This window comes from Euprymna scolopes, chromosome 25, assembly GCF_053919585.1.
Source record: "Euprymna scolopes isolate OS-2025 chromosome 25, ASM5391958v1, whole genome shotgun sequence".
Classification (NCBI taxonomy): domain Eukaryota; kingdom Metazoa; phylum Mollusca; class Cephalopoda; order Sepiida; family Sepiolidae; genus Euprymna; species Euprymna scolopes.
The window spans coordinates 85,257,263-85,281,758 of record NC_136506.1 but is presented as its reverse complement, the minus strand read 5'-3'; the positions used below and the strand labels follow the sequence as shown (position 1 = coordinate 85,281,758).

General features: G+C 31.7%; 1 protein-coding gene across 1 annotated transcript in view; it reads left to right on the top strand.

The window, feature by feature from the left end:
* The window catches only part of LOC145247474 (E3 UFM1-protein ligase 1 homolog), a 60,180-nt gene that overhangs the window by 18,986 nt on the left and 16,698 nt on the right, over positions 1-24,496 (top strand). Inside the window, exons 8-12 of the mRNA XM_080109272.1 lie at positions 589-764; positions 8,809-8,979; positions 11,183-11,288; positions 18,352-18,601; positions 22,342-22,508. Coding sequence (XP_079965398.1) covers positions 589-764; positions 8,809-8,979; positions 11,183-11,288; positions 18,352-18,601; positions 22,342-22,508 — 870 coding nt within the window. The remainder of the gene's footprint in view (positions 1-588; positions 765-8,808; positions 8,980-11,182; positions 11,289-18,351; positions 18,602-22,341; positions 22,509-24,496) is intronic.

The window sequence follows — 24,496 nt, the reverse complement described above, 5'->3', positions numbered from 1 at the left end:
AGTAAATGAAATAATGCGAAAACAGAAGATTGTATAAAATGCGATTGTAAAGAGTTGATAGAGAATGTAGTAATGATGAACAAATTTTAATTCACCTAAAAATAAATCTGTGAAGGCTGATAATTGTTTGTTTTGTGTGTTTTTTAAGTGATCTCACAGTCTAAAATCTGAATTTTTTTTAATACGTTTCGTAACAAATCGTGTTTGTGACCTATTTGCAGTGCATTCTGTGCATAATTCTTAGTGTACTTTTCTTTTTCTATTTTTCCTTTCTTTTTCTTTTTCTTTCTTTTTTCTTTCTCTCGTTTTTCCTTTATTTTTTGTTTTTCCTTTATTTTTTGTTTTTCCTTTATTTTTTGTTTTTCCTTTATTTTTTGTTTTTCCTTTATTTTTTGTTTTTCCTTTATTTTTTGTTTTTCCTTTATTTTTTGTTTTTCCTTTATTTTTTGTTTTTCCTTTATTTTTTGTTTTTCCTTTATTTTTTGTTTTTCCTTTATTTTTTGTTTTTCCTTTATTTTTCTTTCTTTGCTTTTTTTTATCTATTTTTCTGTTTTCTTTTTTCCTTTCATTTTATTTTTCTCTTTTTAGAATATGATACACTGCAAAGACTTGGCATTGGAGATCCCAAAGATTTCATTAAAAGAAAGTATAAGAACGAACACCTGACGTTTCTCAGCACATGTTGCATTGGCACCGGCCTAAAAGAACAGGTGGAAGCAAGTGTGGATGAAGCCATGAGCAATGGAACCTGGATTGACATTCTGGTAAGAAAACCCAACACTTTTCACCAAAGAAAACGTTCACTAAAAAAAAAAAGCTTTAAAAAAAGCCCATTAAAATGAGGGTTTCCTATTTTTTTTTTTTTTTTACTGATAATTTGGTTATGAGAATTTGCAGAGACCTAAGTCTGGTCAGCAAAAAGAAAGCTGGGCACCCTAAAAATAAAAATAAACCATCAGGCAAAACTATAAACAATATTAGAGGTGACTGCGAACTAAGTTTGTTCATCGTAGTCGAGACAGTTTCTCCTGATTCTAACATCCCAAGCTATCCCAATTATTACCAGGGGTAAGGTCTATGACAGTTGCATGCAAAACATGATGTACAACAGTGAGTGAGGAGTTCTCACTCAAGCCTCACTTGCGCAACTCCAGACAAATGACAAGGGAATGATCATGTGCAATATATCCAAAACATTAAGTCAGACACACTACTTGACAAATTGGTTATTCCAAAACTTGATTTCTTAATAAGGGCAAACTGTCTTTGCTGATTGCAGCATGTTGAAAAATCAAAGGGAATGTCAGCATTTACAGATGTTGAATAGTATTCTGGGCAATGCTGGAATTATTGCTGGTTGTATACATACACATGCATATTGAACTGGGTACACACACACAAATATTGTTGACAAGTCTTCAAACCAAGAAATGTCATCAGAAATCATAAGATTGGAAAGAATGTACAAAGATTTGGAATTCAACATTCTTAAGATGACCAAGTTTTCGAAAATGGAAACAACCATTTGGAATGTGGCTTTGATTTGACAATTGTGAAGATGTGTCAATAGAAACAAATGAATGCGTGTTAAACGGACAGAGAGAAGAAAGACGGCAGAGGAAGCCGCCTGCCACTGAACATCTCTCTCTCTCTCTCTTTCCTCGCACTCCATAGCATATTTGTGAAAGTATTATTACGAGAATAAAACTGTCACTTTTCATACACCCAAAATTAACAGTGTTTATTATATACATTCGCCGAGCATTTTGTCACACGATTTATGAATAAATAGACACGGTTAAAAACAATGGAAATACAGCATAATGTAACACAGATACCTAATATTGAATAGCAAAAAAACATCCAAGTGCCTTAAGAAGACCATCAAGCATCAGTGGCAAATAGAAACAGTAAATTCCCACAATCGGGATCAATGGAGACTTAGCAAAGATATAGCCAGACTGTGATAAACCTCTAGTCGAAGGGACCATATACGATAAACCTGAATAGTGAATGAGTGAGTAAAAGGGGATACATTTAAAGTTTTTTATGCAATACGGCTTGTTTCAAATGAAAAATAATCCAGGCTGCCATCTTGTTGTCTATCAACTTGTAAAAAGTGAATATTTGAGATGAAAAAAAGAGCATTTGAAACTACTTAAAAACGAAAAAAAAAAAATGAATCAGGTAGGTAGAAAAATAACTTTTATTTATTATGGTAACATTTATTGTATATTTGATTCCTTTTATTCCTTTTTTTTTTTTCTTGGCTTCACTGTACAATCCCTCAGAACTTTTCCCAATCCTAACATCCTGAACCATTCCAGTTATGATAACTACATGAGAAACGTGATGTTGTATGATGAGTCCACACTCCAGCCTCACTTTGCCATTCTAAAACTTGATGCCCTAATGATGACAAACCATATTCGCTGATTCAGACATATTAAAAATTGCAAAGCATTTATCAGCATTTGCAGAGAACTAAGACTGGACAGCAAAAAGAAAGTCTGGCACCCTGAACAGAATTAGAATAAAAAACATTTGACCATCAGTGAAAACAGCTTAGTTTTTTTTTTTTTTTTTTTACATAGGCATCACCACATTATCAAGGCCAAGAAGCCAATCAAGGATAAGGGTTAAAGAGTGTACAGTAGAAATTGGAAAATATAGTAATCATTAGTAATGAAAATTCGGCAAATTTGTTAACTCATATGGAACGGCTGATCAAGAACTTATTTACGTTAGACTTGAAGACAACCATATTGTAGTCAGCCGGAAAGCAGGAAAACGGAAGACAATTCCACAGGCGTGCAGTTCTAAGAAAGAAGCTTTGTTCATGGAATCTATGTTTAGTTTTAGGCACAGATAAAGAGTGGGGGGAATTATTGATAGTGTTCTCAGCTAGACGAGTGTTTCTTGTGAAAGTTTGGCGAGGGGGGACCATAGACTGACGCTCAGTTGAACACTTTCCATGAAAATAACGATACATCAGAGACAAGCTCGCAACATCTCTTCTGTGAGATAGAGGTTGCAGGGAAGAGAAAAGGACATCTCCTATGAGGCTACGAAGTCTATTTTGAACTCTATCAAGGCAGGACAAGTTCTTAGTTAAAAAAAACTGCTCTTAATTTTAATATCCCAAGTTATCTATATATTAATAGGATAGCGTGTGTGTTATTTATTTTGTATTTCATGCTTACATCCGAGTGACTGTCGTTTAATTGTTATGGACTTCCATTTCTTGTAATAAACAATTTTACCAAGAATTCTTCATAAGTTTTGGTTTTGGTTTCGATTATAGCTGAAGGAACTCAAGTTATATAAGTTTTGGTTTCGCTTCAAGCTGATGCACACAAGTGATATATTTTTTTTATTTATAGCATAAAAATCGATAGAACATTAACTCTTTAATGATATATACAAAATCTGCAAGAATTAAAATATATTTAAACATACTTTACAACTGGGCTACGCCGGGTGTCCCTGCTAGCTTAGATAAATACTTTTGCAGTTTTAACAAAAAAAGCTACAATAATATCAGAGCATCTCCATTTATACTGAACATTTACAGAATGCCAACATCAATATATTGCATATGAATGAGTCCCCTGTGGAATTTTCACAGGTCTCGTTTGTCCTGATTATTACTAATGGCAAGGTCTATGATAGCGGCATAAAAAGCGTGATGTTTCTCCCAGGCTTCACTTGCATGACTCCAGAGAAATGACAGCGATTTCTTGTAATTGATGTGTTAGTTTGCTCCCAAGAATTTACGCTAGTCTTCATACAAAACTATGATTTTAATATTTTTGTAAGGATCATCAGTTGTTTACCATAAAAAAAAACTGTTTGGGGGAGTTAAAAACAAAAGGGTATGCTTCTCTTGTGGCTCCCTGGCAGAGTGGTCCTGGATATGACCTTAAACTATATCCAGTGGTGAGGCCCCAGCTTGCGGGCTTTGGGGAGTGTGGAACCTACCTTTAATTACCATTGCTCCCAGGTCCACTCTGACCCTGAGTGGTAGTACCTGTTAGGGTCCCAACTATGGGTTAAATAGAAACTAATTCGAAAACAACAAATATATTAAAAAAATTTGCTTCAAAATCTTTGTAATCGGCATTAAATAACCCGAAAAGGGTTGATATGTCGTAAAACAAAAACAACCAACCAACCCTGGCAGTGTTGATCAGACACTATCTTATTCAAAACAAAAATATCAACGGTCCGGATACCAGTTTTTGATTTCTTTCTTTAGATTAATAGTTACCGAACATATTTTGCTATTAAGAAATATGTAATACACATAATAAATACTTTGTTTACCTGTGTTGCTCCTTACCTTGTGCAATGTGCTGATAGGATTTAAATATGAAAGAATATAAAAACTCTGGGAAACAAGAGAAAGAAGGAAGGAATTGCCTGCAACACTATACAACATCGCACACAACCATTTTTTTTTGTGTACTGCTTGTAGCCAAATTTTCAAATTATTAGAGGAACATAAGTCTCCTGAATCTACTACCGAGATACTCTTGCGTATCTAGAATTTCTTGTATCTCAAAAAAAATTTTTCTCATAAAGAAATAACTGAAAACCGTTCCCAGCTCCCAAAATCATCAAATTATCAACTGTAAAACACGTACTCATTCACACGAACATCACGCTCATGTTTGCCGATTATCTCTTGCTTTATTTCGATCCACAACAACAAAAGTCTCTCCAATCTCGTCATGTGTGTCCGTCCTCAATTTGGAAATAAGTCACACCCTTGGTCAGTTTTATAGCTTTCATGATATCTTTCTGTTTCAATATCCTACAAATCGTCGATGATGACCAATCATACTGCTTCATGATATCACTCTTGCTCATGTTTGCATATTATCACAAAAAGGAGATGCAGTTTAATAAAAAGAACACACCACACAAGAGCGTGGGATCAGGTCTGGATGGCAGGAAAGACATGTGCTAATTGGGACGACCTGATGCTCGGCCACCTAATGGTAGCATCATAAAACTTTTGTAACTTGGATTTTCTCTCGTGTGTAGGCCAAGATTTTTGCTTGGAAAGCATCTGGTGTCTCGAATTTCTCGTAAATAGAATAGCTTGTATGTAGAAGGGCTACTGTGCAGTGTGGAACGATAAATTTATTGCTTTAAAGAAAACGTTAGTTTTATTTTAAAACTTTTATTGGAAAAAGGAGCAACTCCTGTAACTTGATTATGTGTGACATAACCGTCTTCGGGAGCGGTAGGTCTCCTCATTGGGGGGAGGTTGAGACTCCTGAAACACTGGAGAATGGCGGGCAGATAGGCTTGTTTTATTTAAGTATTATTGTATGCCCGGGCAACAGCAGCCGACACTGCTGAAAGGAAGAGTTAAGTTATAAATTTTTATTATTTTTATGAAACTGACATATAAATTTTATTGCTTGGTGGAAAACTGGCAACTTATGTCACTTTGAGAATAGGTAACGGAAGATGACATACTTACTGGTAATTGGTCTAGAGAGCGGCCAAACCTACCCCACGCCAAAACCAGCAATTGGAGCTGAGATTTGAGTGAATGTAATACTAATCGAAGGGTCCCCCCTCTCTCTCTCTTCCCGACCGTCACCACCGTAAAACTGAGAATAATTAAATCTAATTGTGACTCAGTAGTGTTTTGTCAAAATCAACATCTGAACAATTGTATATAAATTATATTTTGTATATCTATCTTGAATTAACCAGTAGAATAGATATATCCGAGTATGTCTTTTATGTGCATGAAATTGATTCATTTCCAGTGTGACAGACTGACAAAGCAACGACCTATCAACCCGAAGGTAACGTGATTCCGACCAGGTCGGCTGAGTCCCCTGTGAAGAATGAGCACAGGTCACATTGGGATCCGTGACCAAGGATTGACTCATATGTGATGAAGGAGATCCCTATTAGAGATCGCTGAGGGTTCACAATGTAGTAGAGCTGATATCTATTCAATGTAACTGCCTTCAGCCTCAATCATCGCCTGGATATGAGGTCCGTAACTAGGAGCATACCTTTTCCACAATGATGACGGCGATCAAGCTGGTTTTGGTGCCGTGAGAGGTCATGTTGGTGATGTTCTCGACATATAGCCAAATGAAGTAGTCCAGTGGATTCACTGTCAGAGGAGGAGGCAGAGGGGGGCAGTGAGAAAAGGATACAAAGTCGTAGCACTTCTTCTGAAGCCAAGCCTGGGTCTCTTTAGATTTGTGGGCCGGCGCCAAATCCTGCTGCCACATTCAGGGTCTGCCAGCGGCCACCTGATTGCACCAAGGGATCACCACACTCTTTAGCACATCCAGTTACACTTTGGTGTTGAATTTCAAGCCAACTTCGAAGATGTGAGGTAGCATGTTGTGGACCTCATTTGAAACCATACCAAAGACCATAACCGTGGCCGGAAACTTTGTTTTCATCACTCTATGCATGCTCCTGTTATTCGTGGCAATCCAGCAATGCATTTTGAGGGTGCTGGCAATGGTCCTGTTCTCATAACTTTGATTAGTAGAGAGCATAAGTCGTACAGCGGCACATCTCCGATCTCACTCATCGAACATTATGTCACTTTCAGACATGATATAGAAGCCTCTTTTCATTCTTGGGATTTCTGCAACAAAAAAAGAAAACCAGTTTTCATCAAATGGAAATGAAATCATGTTGTCTTTTCTAGGGCGATAATTTTCTCATTCCACCCTGTATATGTATAGTTACCTGATTGGTCAGCTTTCAGATGTCTATATAATGTTTTGCCGATACATAAAGAAAATTCTGTGTGATGTATATATCTGTGATGAAATTCCAAAAGTCACATTAAATGATCAGATAATTTTTTTATAAAGAAAATAATTTTTAAACAATTAATGGAAATTTTCGTAAGTTTGAATTGAGTTATCTTCCTTTGTTTTTTTTTTGTTTTTTTTTTTCAAAATTGCAAACACTTTTCGGATGCTCATAAAATTTGATTCTCTTATTTAAAGATAAAACTACTTGATCAATGTCCGTGATTTTTAGAATATGATATTTTTGTTTTGTCACAAGTGCATTTATCATAAAGATTATTTTGTATTTTTGTTTTTAATGTACGACATGTTGCAGTATTTTTGTTATATAATAAAGGTATGATCACTGAAATTTGGGCAATCCTACTTATAGACGCTGCCAACAGGAACTGACAAATCAAATTGAGCCACGTTATGCTAGTAACCAATCAGAAACCAGAATTGCTCTATTAAAATATTGAATCTTTGAGCATTCCAGCATATACTGTTTTCGTGTCAACACGAGAAGGATCTATTGCTCTCTGCCTGCAAAATTATAAAGCCTAGGACCTGCACAGAACAGCTACCCACCGAAAATTCTTCATCTCCAGGACTTGTACAGAATAGATACCGATCGGAAACTCTTTTGAAATTAAACATGACTTTCAATTCAGGAGGGGAAATTTTGGGCAAACAATGTTGCTAGCGCTTTTAAGGCCACACGAGTTTCAATAAATTTGAACCATTCTTCATTTGATAAAGAGGTTTTACATCTGCAGATCATTCTTTTCCTGATTGAAATTTATTTGGTCCCCCGACAAAGAAAGGATTGAACCTAGTAACTCACTCCCGTTCATCTATTTGTACTTTTCTCAATAACCACTGTTTTGCACAAACATTAGTTATGGTGAAAGTAAATTTTTGCCAGAATGGATTTTCCGGGATAACTCTGGTTGCTCCCATATTATAAGGGTAAAATTGCCCGCAAATCGTTCATCCATTCATTTGTTCACATTTTTCTCAATAACCATGCATTGGATGTTTTTTAATTTTGCACAAAGTCATGGTAAAAGTAAACTTTTCACTTGTAGAGGGGTATCCACGGGTTTAGCTTGTTTTTATAGGAATTGCTCCAGACAAGGCATTTAGCCACTTGATGTAAGAAGTTAAAAAGACATACTACTTCATAGTAAAAAAAAAACATATATAGCCAATGATAAGTGTTAGATAAATAGATTAGGAAACAACAATTCTTCACCCTTTGTCAGAAACATCTGTATATATAAAAGCGAAAATGTATGTATGTGTGTTCGCTTTTGCTGTATGTCAACAAAAGGCTTCTTTCAGAGAAGCGGTCGCTCGCTTCACAACTTTTAAAAACTTTTTATATCACATATAAATCGTAGTATCTCACAGTTAACAACGAAGCTCGCCTCTCTATTTAATTTGCTCGATTTCGGGAAGATAAATATTCAATATTTGTCGCTCGCCGCATGTGAGTTAGTCTTTTTCCTATAACATCTTGGGGGAGGGAAAAAAAGCGTTCAGCAGTAAATGAATACTATCCCGCAGTCAAACTTGACCTCATTAACTCATTAAAATGGGCACCTGCTAAATCCAAGTAATTAAATAAATTCAAACGTGTTTCCGTTAGCATGTCGCGGTGGGGCAATGGTTAACGTCGCACTTTTTTTTTTCACAACTTTGCCTCAACGGTTCGGGTTCGATCCTCATACTTACTTTTTTTTTTTTTTACCCCCCCCCCCTCCCACACACACCTCCAAACACCCAGGCAACACCCGGTACCCCTCGCTAGTTTATCATAAAATGTGAGGACTAAAGGATAAAATAATGCAATGTGGTGGTCAGGATTAATGATTATCGGATGGATGAATAAAAAAAATTGAGAGAATGGATCACATTGGCCAAAAGCGTTATGTGAACCATAGTCTGATGATGAAAATGTGAAAAATTGGTGTTTGTTTCTTTTGACGTTGTTTCATGTTTTCTTCTGCCACAGAGTTATCTCCCTTCGGTGATCACTACAGACGATGCGAGTCAGTTAGCATCATCGATTGTAAGCAAACATAAAGATGCGTTCCAATGTTGCGACACCATCATTGCCAGCAACAAACTCGTATGTGAATGCAAGAAACCTTTTGGTGATTTGATGAAAACAAAAGCAGCAACGGTAAAATTCTTTTGTTTATTTTTTTGTATTTCCATTTTTCTTTGTGTATTTTTTCTTTTTTTTTTTCTCTTCTTTTTGCTTTTTCATACATTTAGGTTTTTTTTTGGGTTTTTTTCTGTTTTCTACTATTTTTTATTTTCTTATTTTTGTTTTTTTCCTATTTTTTTCCTATTTTTATTTTTTCCTATTTTTATTTTTTCCTATTTTTATTTTTTCCTATTTTTATTTTTTCCTATTTTTGTTTTTTTCCCCTATTTTTGTTTTTTTCCCCTATTTTTGTTTTTCCTATTTTTGTTTTTTTCCTATTTTTTTCCTATTTTTGTTTTTTCCTATTTTTGTTTTTTCCTATTTTTGTTTTTTCCTATTTTTGTTTTTCCCTATTTTTGTTTTTTCCTATTTTTGTTTTTTCCTATTTTTGTTTTTTCCTATTTTTGTTTTTTCCTATTTTTGTTTTTTCCTATTTTTGTTTTTTCCTATTTTTGTTTTTTCCTATTTTTGTTTTTCCCTATTTTTGTTTTTCCCTATTTTTGTTTTTCCTATTTTTTTCCTATTTTTGTTTTTTTCCTATTTTTTCCCTATTTTTGTTTTTTCCTATTTTTGTTTTTTCCTATTTTTGTTTTTCCCTATTTTTGTTTTTTCCTATTTTTGTTTTTTCCTATTTTTGTTTTTCCCTATTTTTGTTTTTTCCTATTTTTGTTTTTCCCTATTTTTGTTTTTCCTATTGTTTTTTTTTCCTATTTTTTTCCTATTTTTGTTTTTTTCCTATTTTTTCCCTATTTTTGTTTTTTCCTATTTTTGTTTTTTCCTATTTTTGTTTTTCCCTATTTTTGTTTTTTCCTATTTTTGTTTTTTCCTATTTTTGTTTTTCCCTATTTTTGTTTTTTCCTATTTTTGTTTTTCCCTATTTTTGTTTTTCCCTATTTTTGTTTTTCCCTATTTTTGTTTTTCCTATTGTTTTTTTTTCCTATTTTTTTCCTATTTTTTTTTCCTATTTTTTTTTTTCTATTTTTGTTTTTTTTCCTATTTTTGCTTTTTTTTCCTATTTTTGTTTTTTTTTATATTTGTTTTTTTGTTCTATTTTTGTTTGTTTTTCCTATTTTTGTTTTTTTTTCCTATTTTTTTTTCCTATTTTTTTTTTCCTATTTTTTTTTTTTCCTATTTTTTTTCCCCTATTTTTTGTTTTTTTCCTATTTTTTCCTATTTTTGTTTTTTCTGATTGTGTTTTTTCCTATTTTTGTTTTTTTCCCCTATTTTTTCTTTTTGTTTTTCTTTTTGTTTTTTTTCCTATTTTTGTTTTTTCTTATTGTTTTTCCTATTTTTGTTTTTTTTCCCCTATTTTTTCTTTGTTTTTCTTTTTGTTTTTTTTCCTATTTTTGTTTTTTCTTATTGTTTTTTCCTATTTTTGTTGTTTCTATTTTTGATTTTTTTCTATTTTTTCCCTTTTTTTCATTTGTTTTTTTTTTCCATCTTTGTGTTTTTTTCACATCTTTTTATATCTATTTTTGTTTTTTCTATTTTTCTGTTTTATTTTTCTATTGTTTTTTCTATTTTATTTTTGTTTCTTTCTATTTTTGTTTTTTCTATTTTTTCTACTTTTTTTGTTTTTTCTAATTTACTATTTTTCTATTTTTTTCTAGTTTTTGTTTTTTCTTTTTTTTTCTTTAGCTTTGTTTCTTTTTGCTTTTTCGCTGAATAAAAAAAAAATCCAGATGAAAGCTATTCATATATCAATTTTATCATAATGTTGGTATTTATGCAAAATAAGGCGTACTATTGTTGGAATTTTCCGGACTGAAAGTCTGAATTAATGAAATGGCAGCAGAATAAACACCATCCCCCAACTTCCCCATGTTAAGAACAGCTTTTGAGGTTGGAGGCTGTTTATTCTGAAAGCCGTTCTTAACGTGGGGAGGTTGGGATGTTTATAATATGCTGGGGCATGTCGTAAAAGTTTATCGATTTTTCTTTTTTTTGTTTTTTAATATAGGAGGAATTCTGGACAATGTTTTCTTTTTTTTTTTAATGATCAGAGAATGGTTGGTTTTAAGTAGAACTTTTCTTTTTCAAAATTGAATCGCATAATGGTTTAATCCAAACTTCTGTGAATACAGTCTTTAATTTTCACGGTGTTGCCATGGCATCGCTAATGACAAACAAACTTATATGGAAATGTTTGCTGGCATAAAATTGTCTTTCTTTTCAGGAATCTAAATCTATCATTGCAATTTTCAAAACGGAGAAGAAAGGAGGAGGCGGTCGACATTTCGATGACGTAAAAGAAGAAAAAAAGGATAACAGAAAAAAGAAAGGTGATTATTTTGTAAATATCTAAATTCTTGTTTCTTTGAATAAAATCAGGGTGCTTATTCAGATTAGCACTTATAACGATAAACAAAAATGAACAACTTTTATATCGTACTTGTCACGCAATGAAGATTGCATATTCCGAAAATCACAAAAAAAATATCAATTTTTTTTTTTATTTATGAAAAACAAATATGCCGTTTTTTACTAGTAAGTAGAGCTATGACAACAGCATATTCTTTTGATTGTTTTAACTCTCGAGTATATATCCGACACAGTGAATCAATTGAGAACCACATAAGATATTAATTGATATATACTTGAGAGTCAAAATAATGAAAAGAATATTCTCTTGTCATAGCCCTGCTGATAAGTGACAGATAAGGTTATGTTTTTATAGAAAACGCAATAAGGAGTAAATAATCAATGATTGTTTTGACAGTTTCTATATGCGTTAGAGTTGTCTGCCCTTGTCTACAGATTCGTTAGACACTTTTTTTTTTCATCCTCATCGAAATAGACTAAAATTTTATTTTCTTCAAGAATAATAAAAAAAAAAAGAACTACTTGATCAAATTACATGACTTTTGGAATTTTTCATCTTTGCTCCATGACTGATATGTTCATCATATAGACATGCATTTTCTTGAATTTTAAATGTCACCATAAATGCTAATCTGAATAAGCACCTAAAATTTTTATTCAGTTTGTGATGATAATCTCTTAATGATACACATATTTTTAATATTAAAATAGTTTTTGTTTGTTTGTTTTTTTGTTTTTTTTTTGTTTTTTTTACTTTGGAGTCACCACTTATCAAGACACAAAAGCCACTCGAGAATAAAGGCTAATGAATGTAAGGTGGTTGTATAGTAGTCACTAATGGTGTAAATTAGGTAGAATTTGATTATTTACGGGGATGGCCTAACACAAACTTGTTTATATTGGATTTAAAGGTTACCATGTTGTATTTGATTGAGAAGCAGGCCAACAGAACAATGTTCCACAGACAGGCAGTTCTAGGAAAGAAACTTTGTTCATGGAATCTGCGTTTAGATTTAGACACATAGAGAGTGTAGGAAATTGTATTTGGTGGTTGTAGCTAGTTGAGTGATTTTTGTGAAAATTTGACAAGGGAGAACCATAGATTGGCGTTCAATCAAACACCAGAGTTTTGTACTGAGTCTGTTGCTTTCATTAGTATCTTAGAAGCATTGTTTAATGAGTTCCTTATGTGTTATTCAGAAGAGACACTTAGCACATTAAGTATATGTGTGTGTGTGTGTGTGTGTGTGTGTGTGCTTGTCTGCCTATTTCCTGTAAATAGGTGCTATATAGCTTCAGTGATAAGACTCTTCCAGAATATATTAAAGACTGGAGATAAAAATAAACTCAATGGTTTACAAGTTATGTCAAACAGAGCTTCCATATGGTAATTTGATAGATTAAAATTTTTAATATATATATATACATATATATATATACATAAACATAATTACTATAATAATCATTAAATACCTACAGACACTAGTGTTTCATCCTTTCGGGAATCATCAGTGCAGGGTGTCACGATTAACGCTGGTTGTTAGATTCAAACCCAGCAAAGAAGCCATCTCTGACTCCATTAGCAAGGACCAAATCCATTCAGCCACCATTAACAGCGAGAAGTATTGTTGAAATTTAAACATTTATTTTTAAATGTTTTTAACATCTGTGAGAGTGATCTAATCATTATATGATGATCTGCGCATGCAAGCTAAAGTGACTAACTTTATTTCAACTGTAAAGTGCTCAATCATAAGAAATGAGTTTCTTAAAGGGGCTGACATAATTATTTACTATAATAATTATTAAATACCTACAGACATATACATATATAGTAATCCTTGCCTGCGAAACATTGGAAGGTCTACTGAATTTATTCTTCAGAACGTGCAACAAGCTCTCTCATCTAGAGATGTCTTCACTGGTTCAGTCACATTCTTCATCGTCACCCAAATGATGTCATCCACAAAGTCGTTGAACCAGCCTCTCGTAAGGGTTTAAAAAAAATGATGTGGAGGTCCGCTAAAACACATGCCTTTGAACAGTGAAACATATTACCGAGCTAATCCTATAATATACTAAAACACTCTAGCTTCTGAACTCTTTGTTTGTCTGCGTAGGCACTGGGTGATACTATCATTTTCTGAAGTCATCCATTTAAACTAGACCCTCCGAGCATAGACAGTTTGTCTTGTACACACACACTCATATATATATATATATATATATATATATATATATATATATATAAATATATATACTTCAGAATAAAATTATCTAACAATCAACTGGTATGGAAACCTGTGATTATCAGTTTTACAAGATATTACTGGCAGTAATATTCTATAAGTACTATCCCAACTAAATAAGAATTGCTCGATATACAAGATAGAGCAAATAAATCAACAAAAAATCGACACATATATATATAAAATGAAAATTACAATTGAATTTACCAAAATGATCCAAGATGGTAAAATTAAAGTAAATTATAAATATTAAAGAATTAATATTTATAAAATTATCTCAGCCAGATAAAAAAGCTCGATAAAACCAAATAGGAAATAGAATTTGTAATATTAATATTTTATTAACTGTTTGCTCATATATATATACATATATATATATATATATATATATATATACTTCAGAATAAAATTATCCAACAATCAACTGGTATGGAAACCTGTGATTATATGATTTACAAGATATTACTGGCAGAAATATTCTATATGTACCATCCCACCTAAATAAGAAATGCTTGAAAAAGATAGAACAAATAAATCAAATTTTAGTCATTCTGTGAATTCAAACATTTATGAATTGAATTGTTTCAATTTCAAATCAAAAGATTATTATTCTATGTAAGACAAAGAATACATTAGAAATATTTTAACTCCTTATCCTATAGGATTTCGATGTCTACCATCTCTTCAGAGGAGAAAATATTAGCAAATAGTTATAATGGTTTACACCTTATTTTCTAAAACTAGTTAGTTACTTAAACTACCACAAAATTAACTACTTAAACCCATACCGCCAGACATAGGATAAAAGAAATAAGAAAAATCATGTGTAATAGATGAAACAAAAAACTGGCCACTAACAATTAAAGACTAAAAATTGTTTGACAGGATACTCAACAAAGGTATATTGAAATTTCCTTAATCCAGAGTTTCAAAGAAATGCGTTCTTCTCATCAGAGGAAAGATATTAGCAAATGAATATTATAGCGAAGCTATGAATTTGCGGGCATTAATTGAAACAGCATTACATGAAAGTTAGTCATAAATGAAAAAAAAAAAAAACTTTTGTGCAAAGGGTTTTATAGAATGGGAGAAAAAAAAAATTAAAGAATCAGAGGATACATTAAAATTCAAGGATTAAAAAAAAACAGATGAAAAGATATGGAGAGATCAAGTATTATCAATACAAAAAGATAAGAGAATGTTCCAGAATGTGCATAGTAATCCAAAAAGATTGTAATAATCCAAATGTATGTAATCCATGTTTGTGGAAAAAATCCGTTTGCAAGCAATCCATGAGTAAAGATTATTTAAATCTGTTAAAGTTTTTTTCTTTTATGAACAATTTAAACGGCGTAACTACTTCTCTAGCCATCATAATAAGGTATAATAGATAATGTAAAAGCAAATATTTAAAAGAAAACAAATGTTGCTACACATTCATGTTTCAGTCAGCTAGTTACCAGTAACTAGAGACCTCTTCAGTGATATTGCTTATACGAAAGCCAAGTTTACAATGAAAATATCAGGTCTTCATCATCACAAGGAGTTAATATCAGAAAGTTTCTTCAAATGTTGTGAAAAAATAAGATTTGGTGGTATGTAAATAAGTCTCAATAGGAGTGCGGATTTGAGTCTGTGTATTAGATATAGAAATGAATGGGAAAGGGTGGGGGTGGGGTTAAAGGTAGAGGTAATGGAAGACTAGAAAGAAAGGTATTCGTATGCATGTTTGATGGCCGCCCTCAATCTTAAACATACTAGTGTGTATAGGTTCAAACAGCAGGAAAATATGGATTTGACATATCTATGCTAAAAGGGGTTATATATACATGCATATATATATATATATATATATATATATAATAAAAATTACAATTAAATTTACCAAAATGATCCAAGATGGTAAAATTAAAGTATATTATAAATATTAAAGAATTAATATTTATAAAGTTATCTCAGCCAGATGTAAAAGCTCGATATACCAAATAGGAGATAGAGCTTATAATACGAGAAAACAGTTAATAAAACATGTTAAAAACACTTTGAAATGAGTTAAAAACATATTTAATCTGAAAAGGAAACACTAGATAAATGGATAGTCCTTAATCCGCGGAGTTTCGAAGAAATACTTTCCTTCTCATCAGAGGGTAGGAATTAGCAAAATGCGGGATCGGATTTTGCATGCAAAAGTATTTGATGAAACAACAAGTAAGTCAAAGATCTTACTTGATAACAAAAAAAGTGAAGCAGAGGGAATATGGTGAAGAAAAAGATGATTACACATGAATGGATAGTCTGGTGGAAGATAAATAATCCAGTGACGGTAAAATCCAAATATATAACTGCAAGAATAAATTGAATTTCCATATATATATATATATATAGAGAGAGAGAGAGAGAGAGGTCACACAATATTATTGATATGAATCAATTAAACGTAAAATGTATATTTTTTAAAAATGTCAAGTGCGAACCCAGACCCCACAATATTATTGGTATGAATAAATAAAATGTAAAATATTTATTTAAAATATATATTCTATTTTTTTCTATTTTTTCCCATTTAGATCGCAGTCTGTTTGTTTTCGGTTCAAAGCAATCCAGAAAACAGTGGGCAATCTATTATTAAGAAAGAGTTGGGAAGATCTTACCAAACAAATTTATTTATTCTTTGTTTTTTCCCCACACCATGATTCTCGCCGATGAAAATAGTTGTACATAGATATGTTTATTTTCAATAAGATTTTTGAACGATTTGGGAAATTTTAAGTATGATGACCCTCTGCAGTGAATGTGGCATTATGGTGATTAATTATTTTAACTAAGAGTAGGATAGACATTTTTTAGTTATTTTGACAAAGGATGATCAATGGCACCTACTTTCCCTCATTTTTAAATGACCTTGTGCTTAATTTGTTCAAATGTAATTTTTTTTTATATTTTGTGCAAATAAATATTTCAAAGTGTAGTATCTGTTCTCCACAACATGTAATTATCTCCTTTGAAAAAATTCCAAATATGAACATGCATATGTAACGGAGCGTGGGTGTGCATGTGTAAATACTGAGCTGTGTACAAAATGTTACAGTAAGGAAAAAGAAAAATACTATAAAAAGGAGAGAGGAGCATGTTAGAGATGTGAGTGATGTCACAGCCATAATGAGAAGTCATGCATGGTAGGAGAATGAGGAAATAAATGTTAAAAAAAAAAGAATCAAGTTACTGCTTGTCCTAAGTTTCTTTCGATGTAGATTGCTTACAATGTGTGGGTCCCGTGTGTAAACTTGTGTAACCGTACTCGTACATACAAACATACATGATTGCAACGTCTTGTCAGATGAGTGCCACTCCCTCAGACACTTAAAATCCATGAGCCTAAAAATGACTTCCATCACCACAGGACCATTTTAATAGACAAATGCCTGAGTATACACAGATGATGTTACAGAGTCTTAGCTTTGCGCGACAGCTAAGTCTCTCTCTCTGTTCAAAATGTTGAGATCCAGCAACAAGCAAGAGCAAGATAGCCAGCAACAAGTTAAACTGCAGACCAGCTTAATGCAGGTAATATGTGGGTCCCGTGTGTAAACTTGTGTAACCGTACTCATACATACATACTTACATACATACATACTGTATGTATGTATGTATAGTGAGCCGTTTAGACCTGCCAAATTTGCTTTGTCTGGATCAAACACACAGACACAGAACAAGCTGTGTGCAGTAGCACACATGCATAGAGCAGAGCACGCGCAAACATAACATAACTTTGACACGTGTATATTTCCGGTGACCTTTGACATAACCTTCCGTTTACGTCCCTTTTTCTCTCCCTCTTTTTCGCTGGACATCAAGCCATGCACACGTGTAAACCACGCGCTTCATAAACGTGCACTAGGAGAGCGACAGCAATAACATGAGGTAGGCTTGTATATTTTTCTCTTAAATATCGTTACTTGTGAGATGCATACACATAGAGCACACAATATGAACAATTCAATACTGTCATATTTAAGCAACATATCACTGGGTAAAATATGAACTGTAACCTCTACTTATGCATCTTCCACAGAGGTCAATGCGTACAAGCCACAAACACACGTCCTTACATGACTACCCAATTACTACACCGACGTATAAACTTTACTTTGTTTTGTTCTAAATAAATAATGTATTTTGTATATCGGTGTAATAATCATGGTTGTCTTTATTGTTAAGTCGTGAACATGCATTATATAGCCTCGCAACATATGTAAGTAACTAAGTAAAAGTGCAACTTATATTATAAGTGGACTAGCAAAGATACCCACACTTTACGCAGAACTTTGCTGTACGCTCCGGTACACAAGCATACAGCAAAGTCCCAACCTTGACCTTGAAAAGGAGTGTGCACCATCCCTAGGTCGGAGACCATCATCATGATCAGTCAAGTGCTGTGGGCTGTAAGAGAGTATGTATACATAAGCTATGGCTGTTACTTTGGGAAATGGTGTGCACCATCCTTAGGTAGGGGACCATCATTATGCCAGGTTTGATCATAATCGGTCCAATGGTGTTGGCTGTAGGAGACTTGTGCACACAGACACACGAATGCTACTACATTATATATATATATATATATAGATTGGGAGAAAATTATGTACAGTGGATAATCTAATGAAATGAAAGGCCATTATGAATCAAATCCGAGTGAATGGCGAAGAAACATACAGCAATAAGTTCCGAATTCTGCATAAATTTAATTTTAATTTTTTCCCCCTTTTACTCTACTCAGGTGGCAGTTCCAAAAGTGGAGGTGGTAGCCAAGGAAGGGAAATCAAAAGTCGATCAACCAAAAAGAAATATCGTTCCAGTCACAATGACGATGATTCAGATGATGGAGAAGCGATGGATGGCGGACGAAATCAACTGCAAAAATTGCAGTTCATGGAAATCGAAGAAATTGAAGACGTCATTCGGAAGGAAGAAAAATTGCTTGATTCTCCCGACGAATTGGTCACTGAAATTGCCAGTCAGTTGTACAAGTCAGTTTATTTTGTCTTTTTTATTTATTTAATCGGTTTATTTATTATGTCTTTTTTATTTATATAATTGGTTTATTTATTATGTTTTTTATTTATATAATTGGTTTATTTATTATGTTTTTTATTGATATAATTGGTTTATGTTTTTTATTGATGTAATTGGTTTATTATGTTTTTTATTGATATAATTGGTTTATTATGTTTTTTATTGATATAATTGGTTTATTATGTTTTTTATTGATATAATTGGTTTATTATGTTTTTTATTGATATAATTGGTTTATTATGTTTTTTATTGATATAATTGGTTTATTATGTTTTTTATTGATATAATTGGTTTATTATGTTTTTTATTGATATAATTGGTTTATTATGTTTTTTATTGATATAATTGGTTTATTATGTTTTTTATTGATATAATTGGTTTATTATGTTTTTTATTGATATAATTGGTTTATTATGTTTTTTATTGATATAATTGGTTTATTATGTTTTTTATTTATATAATTGGTTTATTATGTTTTTTATTTATATAATTGGTTTATTTATTATGTCTTATTTATTTATATAATCGGTTTATTTATTATGTCTTATTTATATAATCGGTTTATTTATTATGTCTTTTTTATTTATATAGTCGGTTTATTTATGTCTTTTTTATATAATTGGTTTATTTACTATGTCTTTTTTATTTATATAATCGGTTTATTTATTATGTCTTATTTATATAATCGGTTTATTTATTATGTCTTATTTATATAATTGGTTTATTTATTATGTCTTTTTTATATAATTGGTTTATTTATTATGTCTTTTTTATTTATATAATTGGTTTATTTATTGTTTTTTTTATTGATATAATTGGTTTATTATGTTTTTTATTTATATAATTGGTTTATTATGTTTTTTATTTATATAATTGGTTTATTTATTATGTCTTATTTATTTATATAATCGGTTTATTTATTATGTCTTATTTATATAATCGGTTTATTTATTATGTCTTTTTTATTTATATAGTCGGTTTATTTATGTCTTTTTTATATAATTGGTTTATTTATGTCTTTTTTATTTATATAATCGGTTTATTTATTATGTCTTATTTATATAATCGGTTTATTTATTATGTCTTTTTTATATAATTGGTTTATTTATTATGTCTTTTATTTATATAATTGGTTTATTTATTGTTTTTTTTATTTATATAATTGGTTTATTAATTATGTCTTATTTATATAATCGGTTTATTTACTATGTCTTTTTTATATAATTGGTTTATTTATTATGTCTTTTTTATTTATATAGTCGGTTTATTTACTATGTCTTTTTTATTTATATAGTCGGTTTATTTATTATGTCTTTTTTATTTATATAGTCGGTTTATTTATTATGTCTTTTTTATTTATATAATCGGTTTATTTATTATGTCTTTTTTATTTATATAATCGGTTTATTTATTATGTCTTGTTTATTTATATAATCGGTTTATTTATTATGTCTTGTTTATTTATATAATCGGTTTATTTATTATGTCTTTTTTATTTATATAATCGGTTTATTTATTATGTCTTTTTTATTTATATAATCGGTTTATTTATTATGTCTTTTTTATTTATATAATCGGTTTATTTATTATGTCTTTTTTATTTATATAATCGGTTTATTTATTATGTCTTTTTTATTTATATAATCGGTTTATTTATTATGTCTTGTTTATATAGTCGGTTTATTTATTATGTCTTGTTTATATAGTCGGTTTATTTATTATGTCTTGTTTATATAATCAGTTTATTTATTATGTCTTTTTTATTTATATAGTCGATTTATTTATTATGTCTATTATCATTAAGCTGGAAATGGTAAAAATGAAGAACAGGGAGGTGAGTTTCACTACTTGTAAATAACAAATTGTGTGTGCTTTCATATGTATTCGTATTTTGTTTCTGAAGATGAGCTATTTTGGAATATCTTTTAATGAGATACAGTTGAAGCTTGTCCAAAGGATTACGAAACAATTGTAACACCAAAGAGATACAGCATATAATAAAACACATGTAATATATGATATCTTGCAAAAACTTTTGACACACATGACAGATCCTCACAAAATCAGTATCGTTTTCAAGCTCGATCCTTCAGACAACAAATATCGAAAAATTGGTCAAAAACATTCATTCCTTCACTCTCAACTGGGCAGTTTTGTACAAGGAGGGGTCGGTTTTTTTATCGACATTTTAGCAAGTCATCATCACTGTTGGATTGACTACGCTTAATTTCGGCGTTCGCGACTTCCGGTTTTGCCATGGTCATGTCGGCAAAGACGTCAATTTTTTTTTATCTTCTTTATCTCCTTTGCATTATGGGTTTGAGCCTGCCTGTCTACCCATTTTTTTTTTTTTTTTTTAAATTTTTTTTTTTAAACACATCTCTTCACCCAAACTACCCACTGTTGTTACCCCCCCTCCCCCTCAATACCACTGGTTATATATAAAAATATCAGTAAAGGCCAAAACAATATTATACTTGCATAGTAAATAAACTGAACTTTTTTGGATGAGCATAAAAATGATTGTCTGTTCTCAATGAAAGCGGTATAATATTGAAAATTATTTATAGCTCTAGTATTGCACTGTCGAGCTATTTAAGTGAACTCTGTGTCATTAATATTTAGATTTGGATAAAAAATTTAAAAAATAATTTATTTAAAAATATATAAAGTATATTATGGAAGTTGTTCCAGACCAATCATGAAGCCACTTAATGTAAGAAACTAATCTTAATAATAAATGAAAATATATTCCGAAAATCATGTAAATTGATTAAGCAGTTTTATTTTTATAAAGAAAATAATTTTTAAGCTATTAATGGGAATTCATAAACATTAGAATAAAAATCTTGCAAGTTTAACTCGGCTAGGAATTTTTATCCCGAGCCCCTAAAATCAATAGAGATTGGACCATTTCTGTAATGATCTGGTCCCTGTTAATTTTGCGGCGGGAGTTTAATTCTGTGCAGTTCTAGGAGGTTCACCCTCCCAGACTTTGCCTTTCTTTGAGAAGGAATTAGTTTATTGCTAATCGTCTAAGGCACCGTCACTGGGGAATGCCGACGAGGTTGCCCAGGTACTTTTTGCTGGTCAGAGTGCCTCTCCTCTGGGGTGCTGTCTTCTCAATCCCAGTTTCCGACCCTGGTGTCTAAGTTCTTGCAGTGAGAGAGAACTAAACAAAGTTTAAATTATTGTTGAGTTATTTCCATTTGTTTCTTTATTTTTAAGATGATAGTTAAGGCAGTCTCTCTTTGGTTACTCATAAAATTTGATTTTCTTTTTTAAAAACAAAGCAACTTGATTAATTTACTTAATTTTTAGGATATGATTTTTTTTTTTTTGTCATGGATGCATACATAAGACAGATTTTTCTTTGTTTTTTGATATAAGGAAAATTTTGGACAAGAACCAAAATATGTTTGTTAAATCTTGAATATTTGATAATTGCATTTAGAAGGTCCAAAATTTCATTTTCTCCTCCTCCTCCTCCTCCTCCTCCTCCTCCTCTCTAGTAAAGTAGTTAAACCTAAAGATTCCAACTAGTTTTTATAATACAGATCTTTTAATCTTTTTATTAGTTTAACATTTGTATCTATAACCAGTTGATATTTAACTTTTTTTTTTTTTAATCAATTTGAATGAAACCAAAGATTCATATTGTCACCATGGATTTTTTTTTTTATTTTTTTTTTAGACCCCTTTCCCAGGAATATCGAGAAATTGCCAAATCAATCTTTTTTGAATCCTCTGGTTCCGGTACGGGAGCTGGTAGAAAAAAAAATTTCACCGAAGTCCAAGACAAAGTATGTGCACTTTGGTCGAATATGTTACTCATGGAAAAAGGAATCAAGTTCTTCCCTGGTGAGAAGTTAAACATTTTTTTTATATTTTGATAAAATGAAGGGAATTTTACAAAATAATAAATTTATACGAGGTATCTTCAATAAATTTCCAGACTTTTGTATGGACACTTTTATTGATAGTACACATATCGAACTCTAGTTCCCTTCGAAGTAATCTCCTCTGGCTGCAATGCACTTGTTGTACCATTCCAACAATTTCTAGAAAGCTCCATGGAAGTCCTCTTGTGTGAGCGTGCCAATGACCCTCGTCACAGCCTCTTTCATCTCTTCAATTATCTCATAACGACAGCCTCCTAGGCTTTCCTTGAGCTTAGGGAATAACCAAAAGTCACAGGGAGCAAGGTCTGGACTATAGGGAGGGTGAGGAACTGTCTTGATGCGCATCTTGATAAAATAATCTGTAACAAGGATAGAGCATTCTTGGGACAAACTTTGCGTAAATCTTCCGTATCTTCACTTCATTGCGAATAATTGTGTATATAGTCTCTACACTGATATCAAACTGTACACTTATTGTCTTTATAGACACATGACGGTCCTTATGAAATTCTTTATTTGGCCAATCAACCTTGACTTCTTTACTCCTTCCACACCTGGCCCTATCGGTGGGGCATTAGAATACGCCGACTGCCCCCCCTGCAGAGGGTAAAAGTCCCTCAATGGGGGTCCTAGATATGACCTTAAACTATATCCAGTGGTGAGGCCCCAGCTTGTGGACTTTGGGGAGTGTGGAGCCACCCTTTAATAACCATTGCTCCCAGGTCCACTCTGACCCGGAGTGATAGTACCTGTTAGGGTCCCAACTATGGGTTAAATAGAAACTGACATGAAAACAACAAATATATTCTATTAAAAAAATTTTTCTTCAAAATCTTTGGATTCGGCATTAAATAACCCGAAAAGGGTTGATATGCCGTAAAACAAAAACAACCACCCTTCCACACCTCTCCCCATCCCTCACAGACTCCCTGCCTTCCTTGAATCTCTTATACCACTCAAAGATTGAAGGTCGATTCATGCAAGATGGTCCAATAGCAGTCCGAAGCATACCATACATTTCTGCAACATTTTTTCCAAGTTTAAAACAGAATGTTATTATATATTGTTCTTCTAAAGTGTCCTCACATCCAGATTGTATTTTTAATATTCACCAGCTGTGACCTTCAGGCTTTAGTAGGATGTATTCCAATTCCTGCTCCAGCTATTCATTTGAACTTGGAATCATAAAAATTGGTTAGTCATTTCATAAAATGTATAGCAATAACATAGTGAATTTTTAAGAGTCTACGACAATTTTAAATGTTTGTACAAAAAAGCCTGGAAACGTATCTTTAGTGCATATTTGTATCATGATACATGTGAAATATGTCGGTTCAAAATGAAATAACACAAAATTTTGTGCGTTAATTTGTATTTAAAATTCAAAAGAATAGATGACCCTCTTCTTTGCCAAATAGTTGCGAAATTTTACGTGAACTATGGCAAATAACGTTGCACAAAGATAAAATTTGATGTTTTTCATTTTGATTATTTTTACTCATTTTTTTTTTTTTTTTAAAGAGCAAAGGACTTCTAGAAATATTAAAATAAAATATAATAAATTAAAGAACAAAAACAGTTTTTTCAATCCTTTTTACCCCACCTATAACCCAGGAAAACTTATTGATATACTTACTTATCAGTGAAAAATATTAATGTATATCCCAAAATTGCAGGAAATAAGCAGGCAGAATTTTAATTTAAAAAAAAAAAAAATTAATTAGTGCTTGTGTAAGTTAGTGCTATTTTAAACCAACGCATTTCAGGTGAAAACATTATTACATACGTGCCATGTCAAAATTAGTATAAATTCAAAAAAAATTTTTTAAATGGTTCAGTAGATGTGCTAGATGTATTTAAAAAAAAAATTTAAAAGTGATACACAATTATTTTTGTCTTTAAAAGTGACACTTTTAATTTAATTCAAGGGAGATAAGTCGGTTTGTT